This window comes from Chrysemys picta, chromosome 3 (genome assembly GCF_011386835.1).
Source record: "Chrysemys picta bellii isolate R12L10 chromosome 3, ASM1138683v2, whole genome shotgun sequence".
In the NCBI taxonomy this organism is placed as follows: Eukaryota; Metazoa; Chordata; order Testudines; family Emydidae; genus Chrysemys; species Chrysemys picta.
In genome coordinates this window covers 182621883-182638533 of record NC_088793.1, presented here as the reverse complement: position 1 = coordinate 182638533, position 16651 = coordinate 182621883, and the positions used below count along the sequence as shown (strand labels likewise).

The following is a 16651-nucleotide window of genomic DNA, read 5'->3' as shown; positions in this document are numbered from 1 at the left end:
TGCCAAAGATGACAGAGCCTTATAATGGAAAACATTAGGCAACCTTACCTATAGGTATTTCTGTCAGCTCCACTTACAGTGTGTGTGGGTGTGTAGATCAAATGTTCAAAGCTGTCCGCTAAGTTTGGGTGCCCAATTTGTGACATCAATTGGAGGTCTATGGGTGCTCAGTACTTTAAAAATCAAGCCTTAGGTGACTCAAGTTGTGCATCCAGAAATTGAGATGCCCAAAACTGGATGCTCATGAAAATGTAGGCATTATGAAATTTGAATGTTACAAGTTTTTTTCAAAAGTAATTGCATTTATTTCTTATCACGTCTGTTCTTGTTTTGTGTTATTTCTTAACAGATGACTCAGAGGTGATACCTGTATAAGTGTTTCAAGTTTTTTCCTACAAGATGTGTTCCACATATCCAGCAAACTGGGTCACTTTTGATGATGAACCCCTCTTTCAATCTCCTCAAAAATCAGTGGAAAATCGTAATACCTGTAAAGCAAATGGTCTTAATCTCAATCTTGCTAATATGCATGAATCTTCCAGTAGGTCATCTTCTACAAGCAGCACTCCACTTTCTTCTCCTATAGCTGACTTTTACTTAAATCCTGGACCTCCTAGTAACTCTCCACTTTCTACACCTACCAAAGAGTATTCAGGAAGTCCCTGTACCCCCAAATCAGGAATTCACATTCTTTATCCTATTCCTGAATTGTCATCAAACATTAACCTTCACCCACCACCTGGGACTTGTTCTTCCTTAGCTTTTCAGAAACTGAGCACTGCAGCTAATGATAATCCACCTAAGATTTTATTCTCTAAACAAGCAACCCCAGGTGAAATAAATCCTACTTACCAAGAAAGCTGCAATAAATTAGAAGATCAGTTGGAATTGGAACGCTTCCAATATTTTCAGAATGACTGTGCTTTTTCAACTCTATTTGGGAAAGAGGGGTGTTCAACTAGCATGTCTCCCTGTAATGTTGACACACAAAGAAAGGATAAAAAGCTTTGCAGAGGTATTTGCCATCCTAAAGAAAAAGACACTTGCCATGATCAGAAAAGTCTCAATCAGAATTCCTTCAGTTATGTCTGTGAAAGGCTTGAACATTTGCAAACTGATACTTTGGGAAGCCTGTCTGCCTCCAGCATACATGCATGGCATAATCTCTCTTCTTTCATTCCACACAGTCTCTTCAGGAGCCAAAAAAAAGATGGTTGGCCTATCATGCTAAGAATTCCTGAGAAGAAGAATATGATGTCATCTCGGCAGTGGGGTCCTATTTATCTTAAAGTCCTACCTGGGGGCATTTTACAAATGTACTATGAGAAGGGCCTTGAAAAACCTTTCAAAGAATTCCAGCTCCAACCATACTGTAAACTGTCAGAACCCAAGCTAGAGAACTGTAGTGTTTCAGGAAAAATCCATACTGTGAAGATTGAATATGTGTCTTATACAGAGAAAAGAAAATTCCACCCCAAAGCAGAAGTGGTCCATGAACCAGAGGTGGAGCAGATGCTAAAGTTAGGAACCACGGATTACAATGACTTCACTGACTTCCTTGCAACAGTTGAGGAAGAGTTAATGAAGCTTCCAGCCATCTGTAAGCAAAAGAGAAATTATGAGGAACAAGAAATTATACTAGAAATAGTGGATAAGTTTTGGGGGAAAATCACTAAAACAGAAGGAAAACTCGTAGAAAGTGCTGTCATCACACACATTTATTGTATGTGTTTTGTGAATGGCAATACTGAATGCTTTTTTACTTTAAATGATCTAGAGCTTCAGAAAAGAGATGAATGTTATTTTGACAAGGACCTGGAGAAGAAATGGATTGATATTCTTGACTACCATTTCCATAAGTGTGTCAAAACACATGAGTTTGAGCAATCTAGAATTATTAAGTTTATACCCCTGGATGCCTGTAGATTAGAACTGATGCGTTTCAAGACACTGTATAATGGGCAAGACCTTCCATTTTCTTTAAAGGCTGCAGTAGTTGTTCAAGGAGCATACATTGAACTTCAGGCTTTTATAAACATGTCTTCTACTTCTCTGATTCCAGCACGTTTGCATTCCATGAAATACTGTGAAAATGTCATGATACGCTTTCCAGTTCCTGCACAGTGGATCAAAGCACTTTGGACAATGAATCTCCAAAGACAGAAGTCCCTAAAAGCAAAAATGAACAGAAAAACATGCCTTGGTTCTTTACATGAAGTTGAATCTGATCCTGTAATTCAGGTCTCAATTGGAACAGCAAAATATGAAAGTGCCTATAGGGCTGTAGTGTGGAAGATAGACAGACTTCCGGATAAAAACTCAAGTAAATATATTGTGCATTATCAAAATAGTATTTTTTGGGTACAGCTCTTCTACTGGAGGAGCCTGATTCTTCTCTCACGCTGATCTTATACTTGTATAACTTCACTGACTTCAGGGGAAATGCTCCTAATTTACACCAGTGTAAGGGCCCAGTCCCAGTGCAACTCCCATTGTCTTCAGTGGGAGATGGACTGGGCCTTTTAATGAGAGAAGAATTTGACCTTAAATGCTTTTTCTAATGGGCAATTTCATCTTGATGGCGGTAGCTTCTTCAATACTTGTACTACAGTAGTGCCTAGAGCCCCTAACTGAGACCAGGGCTCCATTGTTCTAAGCACTCTTGTAAACCCATAATAAAAAATGGTTCCTGCCCATGAATATCATACAATTTAAAGAGACAAGACAGACAAAGATGGGATGGGAATCAAAAACAGATCAGCGTCACTGAGCTGGTCAGTGGCAGAGCTGGGACTAGAACCCAGGAGTCTTAAGCTTATAGCATCTTCATGCCAAGAGATAGTGTCAGTGTAGTTAGAAGGTGCTGTGGTCAATCTCCCATGGAGTCCAGAGGTCTATTGAGTTTCAATATTCTGAGTTTGTATTCAGAGAAAAATATCAACAGTGACACCATAGTGCCTTGGGTTATATTCCTTCTCTGTGGTGGTGATACATTAAATAAATGCCCACTGCAAAAAAAAAAAAAAAAAAGGCAACTAAGCTTTTATTTAGGGCTGTCAAGCAATTAAAAAAATTATTTGCGATTAATCATGCGATTAAAAAAATTAAGACTGATTAATTGTGCTGTTAATAATATTAATATCTTGGATGTTTTCCACATTTTCTAATATATTGATTTCAATTACAACACAGAATACAAAGTGTACCATGCTTGCTTTATATTTATTTTTTATTACAAATATTTGCACTGTAAAAATACAAGAAATAGTATTTTTCAATTTACTTAATACAAGTACTGTAGTGCAAACTCTATCATGAAAGCTGAACTTACAAATGTAGAGTTATGTATAAAAAATAACTGGATTCCAAAATAAAACAATGTAAAACTTTAAAGCCTACAGGTCCACTCATTCCTATTTCTTGTTCAGCCAGTTGCTCAAACAGATTTATTTACATTTGCAGGAGATAATGCTGCCCGCTTCTTGTTCACAATGTCACCAGACAGTGAGAACAGGCATTCGCATGGTACTGTGGTAGCCAGCGTTGCAAGATATTTACATGTCAGATGCGCTAAAGATTCGTATGTTCCTTCATGCTTCAACCACCATTCCAGAGGACATGCGTCCATGTTGATGATGGGTTCTGCTCGATAACAGTCCAAAGCAGTGCAGACCAATGCATGTTCATTTTCATCATCTGAGTCAGATGTCACCAGCAGAAGGTTGATTTTCCTTTTTGGTGATTCGGGTTCTATAGTTTCCGCATCGGAGTGTTGCGCTTTTAAGGCTTCTGAAAGAATGCTTCACACCCCGTCCCTCTCAGATTTTGGAAGGCACTTCAGATTCTTAAATCTTGGGTTGCGTGCTGTAGCTATCTTTAGAAATCTCACATTGGTACCTTCTTCGTGTCTTGTGAAATCTGCAGTGAAAGTGTTCTTAAAACGAACAACATGCTGGGTCATCATCCGAGACTGCTATAACATGGAAATATATGGCAGAATAAGGGTAAATCACAGAGCAGGAGACATACAATTCTCCCCCAAGGAGTTCAGTCACAAATTTAATTAACATATTACTTCTTTAACGAGCGTCGTCAGCATGGAAGCCTGTCCTCTGGAATGGTGGCTGAAGCATGAAGGGGCATATGAATGTTTAGCATATCTGGCATGTAAATACCTTGCAATGCTGGCCATGTGAATGGCTGTTCTCACTTTCAGGAGACATTGTAAATAAGAAACTGGCAGCATTATTTCCTGTAAATGGAAACAAACTTGTTTGTTTTAGTGATTGTCTGAACAAGAAGTAGGATTGAGTGGACTTGTAGGCTCTAAAGTTTTGCATTGTTTTGTTTTTGAGTGCAGGTATGAAACAAAAAAAATCTACATTTGTAAGTTGCATTTCACAATAAACAGATTACACTACGGTACTTTTATGAGGGGAATTGAAATATACTGTTTCTTTTATCATTTTTACAGTGCAAATATTTGTAATAAAAATAATATAAAGTGAGCAGTATACACTTCGTATTCTGTATTGTAATTGAAATCAATATATTTGAAAATGTAGAAACACATCCAAAATATTTAATAAATTTCAATTGGTATTGTATCGTTTAACAGTGCAATTAAAACTACGATTAATCACGATTAATTTTTAAAATAACAATTTTTTTGAAAGAAGAACAGGAGTACTTGTGGCACAAGTACTCCTGTTCTTCTTTTTGCGGATACAGACTAACACGGCTGCTACTCTGAAACCTGTCAATTTTTTTGAGTTAATCACGTGAGTTAACCGCAATTAATCGACAGCCCTACTTTTAATCATACACATGGAAATTGTTCATTTTTTCCACTGGGGAAGCTAGTTAACTTAAATTCATTCAGGAAAAATTGATTTTTTTAAAAAGAGAAAAATATGAATAAAGATTCATTTTTAAAAACCTTACTTTTAGTGACAGTTTCAGATTAATAGAACAATGCATTATTTTCAAGAGGCATAAATAAGACTAAAGAATACCTTGCTCTGTCTTAGTAAGTGCTGGAGAATGAAGGCCCCTTGGATATGCATTGTGTATTTGAGGATTTTGGAATATTTTGTGCAAGGCAATGACAACTATTACATTCTCTTGTATGTAATACCATTTCCAGAAATTATGCCTTCTAGAAATATGGGTGCAAGAAGGTAGATTAACAAATGGATCAAAATAGCAAGATAACTTATATTTTACCACCTAGAAATTCAAATTACATCTTGAAAAAGCCCAGCAAAACTTTAACCCTTTCCCAGAGGAGGGAACTCCAGTCATTAGGAAAAGGCAGGTGTTAGTAATGGGAGATTCGATCATTAGAAACATAGATAGCTGGGTTTGTGATGACTGGGAGAACCGTATGACTTGCCTGCCTGGTGCGAAGGTTGTGGATCTCTCGAGGCATCTAGATAGACTTAAGTGTAGTGCTGGGGTGGAGCCGGTGGTCGTGATACATGTAGGTACCAATGACATAGGGAAGGGTAGGAGAGACATCCTGGAGGCCAAATTTAGGCTGCTAGGAAAGAGACTGAAATCCAGGACCTCTATGGTAGCATTCTCAGAAATGCTTCCAGTTCTATGCGCAGTGTCTGGTAGGCAGGCAGAGCTTCAGAGTCTCAATGTGTGGATGAGACGATGGTGTAGAGAGGAGGGGTTTTAGATTTATTAGGAACTGGGGAAACTTTGGGGATAGGGGGAGCCTATACAGGAAGGATGGGCTCCACCTAAACCAAAGTGGATCTGGACTGCTGGCACTTAACATTAAAAAGGTTACAGAGCAGTTTTTAAACTAAGAGATGGGGGAAAGCCAATTGTTGCAGAGGAGCACATGGATCGGACAGAGACTTCTTTTAGAGGAGAGTCTATTGATAGAGATTCTCTAGGTTCTAGTCAGAAGGAGAGGATGGAACAGGATATAGTATGGGCGAGATCAGATGAGAAACATTCACATAAAAAAGAATCTGACACATCAGAAAAGGGAAGACAAATAAATAGTGACAAGTTTTTAAAGTGCTTGTACACAAATGCTAGAAGTCTAAATAATAAGATGGGTAAACTAGAGTGCCTCGTGTTAAAGGAGGATATTGATATAATAGGCATCACAGAAACCTGGTGGAGTGGGTACAATCAATGGGACACAATCATTCCGGGGTACAAAATATGTCGGAAGGACAGAACAGGTCATGCAGGGTTGGGGTGGGAGGGTGGCACTATATGTGAAAGAAAATGTAGAATCAAATGAAGTAAAAATCTTAAATGAATCCACATGTTCCATAGAATCTCTATGGATAGTAATTCCATGCTCTAATAAGAATATAACAGTAGGGCTCTATTATCAACCACCTGATCAGGATAGTGATAGTGATGATGAAATGCTAAGGGAGATTAGAGAGTCTATCAAAATGAAGAACTCGATAATAGTGGGGGATTTCAATTATCCCCATATTGACTGGGTACATGTCACCTCAGGATGAAATGCAGAGACAAAATTTCTCGATATTTTAAATGACTGCTTCTTGGAGCAGCTGGTACAGGAACCCACAAGGGGAGAGGCAATTCTCGATTTAGTCCTGAGTGGAGCGCAGGATCTGGTCCAAGAGGTAACTATAACATGACCACTTGGAAATAATGATCATAATATAATAACATTTAACATTCCTCTGGTGGAAAGAACACCTCAACAGCCCAACACTGTGGCATTTAATTTCAGAAAGGGGAACTATGCAAAAATGAGGGGGTTAGTTAAATAGAAATTAAAAGGTACAGTGACTAGAGTGAAATCCCTGCAAGCTGCATGGACCCTTTTCAAAGACACCATAATAGAGGCCCAACTTAAATGTATACCCCAAATTAAAAAACATAGTAAAAGAAGGGAGAGACAGGGACTCTTGCAATGGAAATATAGAACAGACCAAAAAAAGAAGGGAAATATTAAATTTAAATTGCCTCAACCTGTATGCGGACTACATATGCATCTGCCTACTGTTTGAAATATCATCTCTAAATGTACTTTTTCTGTTTAGGATAGCTCTTTTCTTCCAAAGTGCTACCCATTGAAAATGGAGTAGAATAGAATGAATGAAAATGTGTTCCATTTCTTAATAAAGGTGCTGATGACAGTAGGAAAACAATGTACAAATAGATTTCTAGTAAATATGCCCTCCCATGCCCACTCCCCTCCCCCCCCGAAGTGAAAAAACGTTAAAAGTGGACAAAATTCTGGTTACTGTAATTAATATACTATATCCTATTGAAGACAATGTGATTCCTTGCATGGATAAGGTGCACAGGATTTGGTCCTATGGCTGTAAAGTCACTGTGAGAACGTGTGGTATCACAGTTTTACCAGCAGATAAGAATCAGATTAGTATATTGTTTTAAAAAGTATATTAACTAATGACATTGCATTAAATACTCTTGCACATTTGGTAGAATTAGAGGCATTATCCTTTATAGACTGCAGTCACTAAAGGGTGAGATCTCACACACTTGAGTAGCTCTGGCATTTCATCCATTACAGGGCACTGATACCCACTGTAGAAAGACTGACCCACAAACTCAGATACAGGGATGCTATCAGGTTCGTTCCAGCCCAGCTCACCATTCCCTTTGAGTAGGGAAAGGCTATAAGAGTGTCTGGCTAGAAAGACATGACACATAGTGCTTTTGAGAAGGCTGGGCTTCATGCCCAAAGGTCGCAGGACTGGACTGAATATCTACTGAGCAATTTTTCAATTTAACTTGTTTTTCTTTTGTTTTATAAACACTCTTGAGGAAAAGACTCTGCAGATAGACAGCAACTGCTTGGTGTGATTAATCTATTCACCAGCTTAGAACGATCTATCAGTGTATGGATGAGAAAAGTACAAGTGCAGTAAAGTACTATATTAACATTAATTTTTATAGTTGGCCCAAAATGTTTCTTGTACCTACCACATAGAAGATTCTAGTAAGGTATACAGGGTTGAGAAGCAATTTTCTACTAGAAGTGCCTAACTTTTGGCTTTGATCTGTGGCTCATGGTTTATGGTTCCCTCCTGGCGTCCCCTTTCAGTTCCCCTGCTTTTGACTATCTGCCAGAGTAACTGGGGTTTGTCACAGATACTCCCCTCTCTGCCTTTCCAGCCTTCAGGCAGCCTCCCTGCTTTCAGTGAGAGACCCCGAGGAAACTGAGGGATGGAACTGGCTAGAGAGTGTTGAGCAGTTGGCAAGGGGAAAGGGAAGGAGTTGCAACATCAGCAAATGCTATGGGTGATGAGGAAGCAGCCCAGGTCAGGCTGTGAGAAAGTACTGGAGATGGAAAGAGACATAAGAGGGAAGGATAGAAATTATTGTTAATTATTTGTATTACTGTACCACATAAGTGTCCTAGTCATGGACCAGGACCCCGCTGTGGTAGGTGCTGTACAAACAGAGCAAAAAATGACCCTGCCCCAAGAAACTTACAATCAAAGTATAAAACAAGAGACAACAGATGAATAAAGACTGACCTGAGAGAACAAGGAATCAGTATTGGCCAGTATGATAGGTAGGGCCATACCAAATTCATGCCTGTGAAAAACATGTTACGGAATGTGAAATCAGACCTCCCCCATGAAATATAGCTATTGGAGGGCAGGGCTGGGAGTGCCCCAGCCGGGAGCTACCATTCACTGGGCTCCAGCTGCTAGTTTGCTATCAAAATTGGTCAAATATGTGTTATTTTCTAAAAATTATTTTAAGATTTTCTCCTTGCTAGAGACATTATGGGTGGACTTTTCAATTCATTGGGAATTTTACCATTGACTTCAGTGAGTGCAGAGTTAGGCCAGTGCCGAGTGCTTTTGAAAATCCTATTTTATATGGCACATTTCATACTGGATTGTGTTCACACCAAACTAAACACTCTGAAAATATGGACCCGTAGTGGAAGTTCTGACTAAGATTTAATTATAGTGCCATAAATATAGATAATGATCTTGTCTCGATAAAAGATTCAGGATAGGAGTTGATTAACAACAAGGTCTTGAATAAGACTTCAAGATATCTGAAATATTTCTGAAATACTTTAAAAATGTTACGTTTAAGTATATCTATACTCCATATGACAGTCTAAGGTTGTAAGAACTGATTAATACAAGTAATAGATATTCAAAACTAGCAAGAGAGAAACTCTGTTTCCTGATGATAGTGGTTACTTTTACAAAGTAAAGGTCACTTTATTTCCCCTCGTATTTTATTAGGATAGCTCAATCAGTTTTCGTTTACCCTCTCACAATGCATTGATGCTGTGGGTAATTACTTTGCCTACTTTCTTTCAAAGGTCCATTTTTGCCTTATGAATTGCTGATGAAGTTGTGAATGTAGTGTACTATGTGTTGATGACATCCACATGACAAATAATGCTAAGCATATAATCTTTTTATTTACCTTCACATAAATTTAGTTTCATCCTCCCTGTTTAGTGGTTGCCACTGAGAAATGTAAATTCATAAAGAATAGGCACTTTTATGCTGCAGGTTGACATGTAATTCACTGTAATGGGTTAAATCTAAACCTACAGTCCCATTCACAAAGTATGGGCAGTCCTTTTAGTAACAGTGCTTTCCTGCCTGAAGCCAAACTGTGGTTAAAGTACACAGTTCCTCTCTATACTGACACTACACGTGCTTTAACAAGCACTGGGGAGGAAGAAAAGACAGCACGACCACTTACTTTGCTCTGAAGACTTTGCAGAGGAAGCTGTGATGTAGAAGATTCTTTTCATTCCAATATTTTCCTTGACCTCACAAAGCAAACTTCCTGATTTCAGTGTCTTTGGAAATCTAGCTGTTCACCCTGAAGTGCTTGTGTGCCAACAGATGGAAAAATGAACTCCCCTGCCTCTCCCAAGTTATTTTAAAAAACTGAATTTATAGGATCCAGGACCAGATTAAGGCAATTTGGGGCATACTGCAACACATGCCCTCTCCTCACTATGCAGCAGCTGGGGGCCCCATGCAATTGTAAAGAGTCAGGAATGGTGGCATGGGATTCCCACCGCCTTTTGGATTTTTAGAGCTCCCCACACATTTATCTCAGCTGGAGAGGACAGGGTAGCAGCAGGTCCCCACACATTTATCTCAGCAGTTGGGGTGTACGTGCTTGGACGGGTGGCATTCTGTACTGCTCTCTTGTTCTCCTGCCACACACATTATATTCTGATATGGGAGTGCTGACAAGCTGCCCAGAGCAGTGGGTCTTAGGCCATGTCTACACATTAGACGCTACAGAAGCATAGTGACAGCGCCATAACTATTTTGCTGTATGCTCTTAGCATAGATGCAGACTACAGCAATGGAAAGTGTTTTTCTGCCACTGTAGGAACTCCATGTCCTCCAGCAACAGTATCTAGGTTGACTGGGAGCATTCAACCTAGCTGCGTCTACAGTGAGCAGTAAGTTGGCATAGCTATGGCGCTCAGGGGTGTGGATTTTTCACACCCCTGAGCGCCATAGCTATGTTGATATAAATTTTAAGTGTAGACCAGGCCTCAGAGTTTAACACCCCATTGAGATACATGGGGTAATTCGTCCATTGGAGGGCTATTGTTTCAGACTGTTGGCAGACAGCACAGCATGGTTACACTTGGGTCATGTTTTCAAGCTTTTCTTCACACATATGTGAGATAGAAACTGAATTATTTTAAAAAATGAAAGCTGAGATTCTAATGTAATCATTTAAATCCAGGAGCCATGGCCCTAGACACAGGTTTATGGTGTCCATCCATTAATCCAGCCCTCAATGTATCTGGTGACTTTTGTGAAAATTGATTTGAAAGAACTATGATGACTGCTATAGAAATATTTTGAAATAGGCAGAAAATGATAACGGATGTAATCTTGTGCCTAGATACCAAGTGATTAGGCACTTTATAAATAGCTAGACAGATGATAGAGTAATCTTGCATTATGTATCAACTAGAGTTTACTAAAAGATAGCATTACCATACCCAGTTAACAAATTAACCATGTACTAAAAATGGAGAGAAAATAATGAACTGTGATTTTTCCTTTCAAAGGCCCATATCAGCCACACAGTCTGTCTTACAAACTAGAACTTGGATCAGACCAGGAAATACCTTCTGACTGGTATCCATTTGCAACTGTACAGTTTGACATGCTTGATGCGTGTGCCTCGGGGACTGAAGTAAAATCGCTGGGCATAGAGTGTGATGTTCAGCCCCAGAAACATTTGAACCAGAAAACTTGCTACAACTGCCAGGTAGTCTTCATTTCTTTGCTTTCTGCAGTCTTTTTGTTCTGATACACCATTTACAAAGTATGTGTAGGGCTCTACCAAATTCACCGCCATGAGAAACATGTCATGGACTGTGAAATCAGACCTTCCCCATGAAATGTAGTTTTTGGAGGGGAAGGACAGGGTGGGCACCCCTGCCAGGGGCTCCCACCATTCCCCGGGCTCCAGCTGCCAGTCTGTCGGGCTGGGGAAAGACAGGACTTCCTCTTCCCCTGCACGGCCACTCTTTGGGGGAGATCAGGCCCACCTCTGGTTATCTCCCCCAGCTGCAGGAAGCTCTGCAGCTTCCCAGCTCTGAAGGCAGCACAGAAGTGAGGGTGTCAATCCCGTGCCCAGCCTACAACAGCTTTGCGACCCGCTCCATGTCTCCATTTTAGTTTGGGACCCTCACAATTAAAAAACTGAAATTTTAGATGTAAACATCTAAAAATATGAAACTGACCCATTTTAAAACCCTTTGGCCATGAAATTGACCAAAACTGATGGTGAATTTGGTAAGGCCCTAAGTGTGTGTGACTTGCATTTTAAGCATATGATCTTGCATGCATTTATTTATTGGCTTAATGGCTTTGAACACAGTAATTATTTAATAAAAGAATATCCTTGATCTGAACACATGATTCTTAGAGATGGGGCCCAAACCAGACCTGCTAAACCAACTTCCCTTTTCCCCACCAAACCAATTTTGGATGTGGTAATTTGAAATTCATTGGATCTCAAGTCCTGTATTTCAGGCCTCCACCTGTAGGGCTTGATTCTGTACCCACTGAAGTCCATGTCAAAAATCCCATTGACTTCAGTAGTGCACGATCAGACTTATGATACCTAATCATTTGCTAATGTTGTTCTTGTATATTTTCTAACCACAGGTTGAAATTGAAAAGAAGTGGATCAGGCTTGATGGAGAAGACCCAGATAAGGCTAGCAACTGCCTAATGCAGTAAAAGGAGACGAGGCACTGTAATACATGGTTACGTGTTCTTTAAATATGAAAACAATGAAGGAAAATGTTAGTGGGTATTAATTTCCATAGTAAATATTTTTATTGTAAGAAAAAGTGCAATGATCTAATGTATAATAAATACAGTAGTTGAAAATCCACTTTTCACAATTTTTGTAATGCTTCTGGGTCTGATACTGCAAATTGTTAGTCATTTAATTAGCCTTAATTCAAATGAGCAGCCCAGTATGGGATTACTGGTGTGAGTAAGCACTGATTGTACAGTTAGAGGTTTGCAGGACTGAGCCCTTAGTGTACAGACTGTAATATATGTCTCTGCAAAGTATCTATTACTTGTGAATGGTCTCATGCTCCATGATGAGAACTTATATCGCTATTCTAAAAAAATTATCTTTTGGCCATATCGATATTTAACAATAAAAACATCCAAAATGGCACAAACCAGGACCTGGGTAGTGTGCAGCAGGATCAATTGCATATTTGAGTGCAGTTTGTAAATATGCAGTTTGTAAATCTCCATGTTTTTGAACAGCACAAGCATACGCTTATTTCCCAATAAGAGTTTCCACATAATGTAGAGTGAGAGCATTTCCTCAGGAATAAAACTGCTAATTCTCTCCCTTCAGGGGTTGTAAATGTTGCTCTCACTGTTTCCTCTAAGATTGTTGAATGCAAAATCTCAGGCAATCTTGATTGAAATTCCCATGCCAAGGTGAGGCTAATTTATTTCAGTGCCTCGGAGAGTGAACAGGGCCTGACCCTCAGCTGACATAAATCAGCATAGCTCCATTAAGTTCAAGGCAGCTTTGCCAATTTACATGAGTTGAGAATCTGGCCTTATGAGTTATAAAGGTGGCTAATCACTACTTGTTGTTTTTTGTTATTTTGGATGTCTTTCAAGACTCAAGTTCCAGATGTTGGTTTGAAACTAGAGCCTGTACGGCATCACTGCCTTGAACTGTAAGGCAGAGGGGAATGCAAACGTACAGGGAAAGTTAGAATTGTCCTTACATTGCCATCTATAAAGGAATTTGCTACAGAGGAAAATTGATGGTTATATTTATATACCAGGCTTTAGGGATTTATATCCTCTAGGAATTTTGTATTTTTTAACCAGAATTTTTTTTGTCTGGCTTTATTTTATGATCAAAGTTCTGATTTTTTAAGGCTTAATTGTTTAAAAATGTCCACTGAAGTTACCTGCGTTCATATGTGGTTTGACTTGGTGCTTGGGGCAGACGGGAATACACACTAGGACCACTGGTATAATCGTACATGATGATCAGTGTCTACTCAACATAGCTCAGGACTGGAAGCACAAGTCATCACTGATTATGTTGACAGAATTGTGTGGGGAAGCATGTCTGCCTTTTGCTCGGCTCCAGCTAATGCTATGGGCACTTAAACTACATTCAACTACATTGGTCACTTAAAATGTCAACATTTACTAACATTACCAAAGAGCAATTACTGTTGCTCCTTTGCCAAGTGGAAGCAGAATTTTGAGATCTTGCAGGTCAGTTTTACATTTGGAGCAGAAATCACTGATGCAGAGTAGGGTATTTTCTTAGTGTAATTCAGCTGCGACACAACGCCATCCAAGATCACCTGGCCAGAGCCATCCCGCCACCCATGGGGAAAGTTACTGTAAACTCCGCCATCCCTGGAACTGACAGCCAACTGCGACTGGACATCATCATCACCAACGAAGACCGGAAAAAGATCATCATGGTGGAAGTCACAGTGCCGTTCGAGAACAGGACCCCAGCCTTCCACGATGCCTGAACTTGAAAGGTAGAGAAATATGCCCCTCTGGCTGAAACCTTGAGAGCTAAGGGTTACCAGGTCCAGACAAATGCACTGATTGTCAGAGCCTTAGGTGCGTGGGACCCCAGTAATGAGTGAGTGCTGAGAGACTGCGGAATCGGTCAACGCTACGCTTGGCTGATGTGGCAACTCATGGTGTTGGACACCATCAGGTGGTCGAGGGACATCTACATAGAACACATCACTGGACATCAGCAATACCAGGAGGGATGAACTAGAGCGCCTATGAGAAGTGCAGTCAGGAAAGTAACAAATACTTTCCCCATGGATTGTATTTTCTAAATGGACAACCAACATAATTCTCAATTACTGAGTGACAATCTCCACTCATTGATATATTTTGCTTTCCACAACCAAATCTCTGTACATCTTTTCATGAGTGATGTACCCGAGTATTCGGATTCTAATATCTAAACTGTATTGTTAAATCTGTTCACCTAAATTTGGGTTGTTGCTGATTATGTACTCTATGACTTTAAAAACAAACTTTATATTTGTGGATAATCTAAGCACTATACCCAGATGTACAGACACTCTTTTCCCAACCTATGTATTATATAATTTTTTTTAACATTAGTTTTAATAACATTTTTAAATTTGTTTATTTACAACAGGTACACGAGTTCTGTTTTCTCAGACAGGTGGTAACAAACTGGATTTCTGCTGACAGCACTACTATATGTGATGAGCACTTGACATACAGTAGTTATAGGCTCAGTCAAACTCCCATGGAAGTCAATGGAAATCTTTGACAAAATGGGAGTTGGATCTGGGTCTCTAACAATAAGGAGAAACAAAAATTAGTAGTTATGGACAAAGAAATGCACAGCAGAAAATTCTTGGTGCTTGTAAATAAATATCCTACAATGCCTGTGTGGTTCATCCAGGAAAGAGAACATGAGAGGAAACTGATTGTTACTCGATATCCATGTAAAAACCCTGTAATGATTGTGGATGATTCTCTAGTTGCCATTTCTATTGCCCTTCTCTAGTGAGGAATTTGATAATGTATTCCATTAATTGTAGTGCCAAGCTGCTGTTTTTTGCACATTTCTAGATTATGCAACATTAAGTGTACAAAGCTGACAAACATTTGGAAAAAAAAGTATGCTTTCAAGTGTTTCTTTTAGTTAAGCCTACTTGACATGACATAATACTCAATTGCAGTACCAGTTTCCATATATCTGTTTTAACTGTATTTGTCTTTGCTGACCAACAGTTCTAACTAATTATTGACATTAGTAATATTCAGCTATCATTTTGATCATTTATAAATAACTTTGAATCACTATTATGCTTAATTCAAAATATCATTTTGTTCTGTCAGTATAAGTACAAAACAAATCAAGCTGATAATCTTGTAACAAAACATTGTACATGGCATATTGATTTTTTTAAAATTAAAGTTGTATTTCAAACTATCATTTTTTTGTTTCCCTTTATTGAATATTTTATTAAGGTGATTTTATATTTAATAGAATTAAAACCAACAGTTTTCTTTGTCACTTCACCATTAAAAGATTTCGCTCTGTATGAATGAGTATAGGGACATTCTGCCTAGATTTTAAATACTGCTGGGTAAACTGGATCACTGGGTAGCTGGACTTTTAGCACAATATGCTAAAAATAAGACTGCCATGGCTCCTTCTAGCCAACATTTCCTCCAAATTCTCTGAGATAGTTGAATGTAACCTAATGAACACACAATTCCTAAAATTTTGACAAGTTATATGGACAGCACGGAATGAATAGTTACTGCCTACCAGTACCACCATGTGGAAATGTGTTAATATTCAGAGATTTGAAGGCACAGACTTCAAAGAATTGGATTAACAAAATGAACACCACAGGCTAATTTTACTCCTGGTACAAAGAGGTCGTCAGTGTTAATGGTGTAACTGAATAGAACTCCCAAGGTGAATTTAGCTCCTAGAGAAGAAGGTTTCTGAAGATATAATTAAATAATTCAGGTTTCAGAGTAGCAGCCGTGTTAGTCTGTATCTGCAAAAAAAGAACAGGAGTATTTGTGGCACCTTAGAGACTAACACATTTATTTGAGCGCGATGAAGTAGGCTGTAGCCCACGAAAGCTTATGCTCAAATAAATTTGTTAGTCTCTAAGGTGCCACAAGTACTCCTGTTCTTTTTTAAATAATTCAGCCAACTAAAACCAGGGATTAATTTTCCTAAGAAACATGTGTCAGTCTATACCTGCAAATCAAACACCCAATTAGACAGTTTCCCCACTATCCTACAGGAACTATACCTGTAAGAATTGCCTGAAGATTGAAACTATTCGTATATTCATCACAGTTGTTATCATAGAATCATAGACTATCAGGGTTGGAAGGGACTTCAGGAGGTCATCTAGTCCAACCCCCTGCTCAAAGCAAGACCAATCCCCAACAAAATCATCCCAGCCAGGGCTTTGTCAAGCCTGACCTTAAAAACCTCTAAGGAAGGAAATTCCACCACCTCCTTAGCTAACCCATTCCAGTGCTTCACCACCCTCCTAGTGAAAAAGTTTTCCCAATATCCAACCTAAACCTCCCCCACTGCA

General features: G+C 39.1%; 1 protein-coding gene across 7 annotated transcripts in view; it reads left to right on the top strand.

Moving 5' to 3' along the window:
• The window catches only part of STON1 (stonin 1), a 58897-nt gene extending 43384 nt beyond the window's left edge, over positions 1–15513 (top strand). For 5 of the 7 annotated variants that reach the window (XM_065590739.1, XM_065590740.1, XM_065590743.1 and 2 more), the window contains exons 2-4: positions 350–2323; positions 11066–11268; positions 12174–15513. In XM_065590739.1, coding sequence (XP_065446811.1) covers positions 400–2323; positions 11066–11268; positions 12174–12248 — 2202 coding nt within the window. In that variant the 5' untranslated portion in view covers positions 350–399 and the 3' untranslated portion in view covers positions 12249–15513. The remainder of the gene's footprint in view (positions 1–349; positions 2324–11065; positions 11269–12173) is intronic. The other 2 variants (XM_065590741.1, XM_065590742.1) reach the window with 2 other exon arrangements.
• The last annotated feature ends 1138 nt before the right edge of the window (positions 15514–16651 follow it).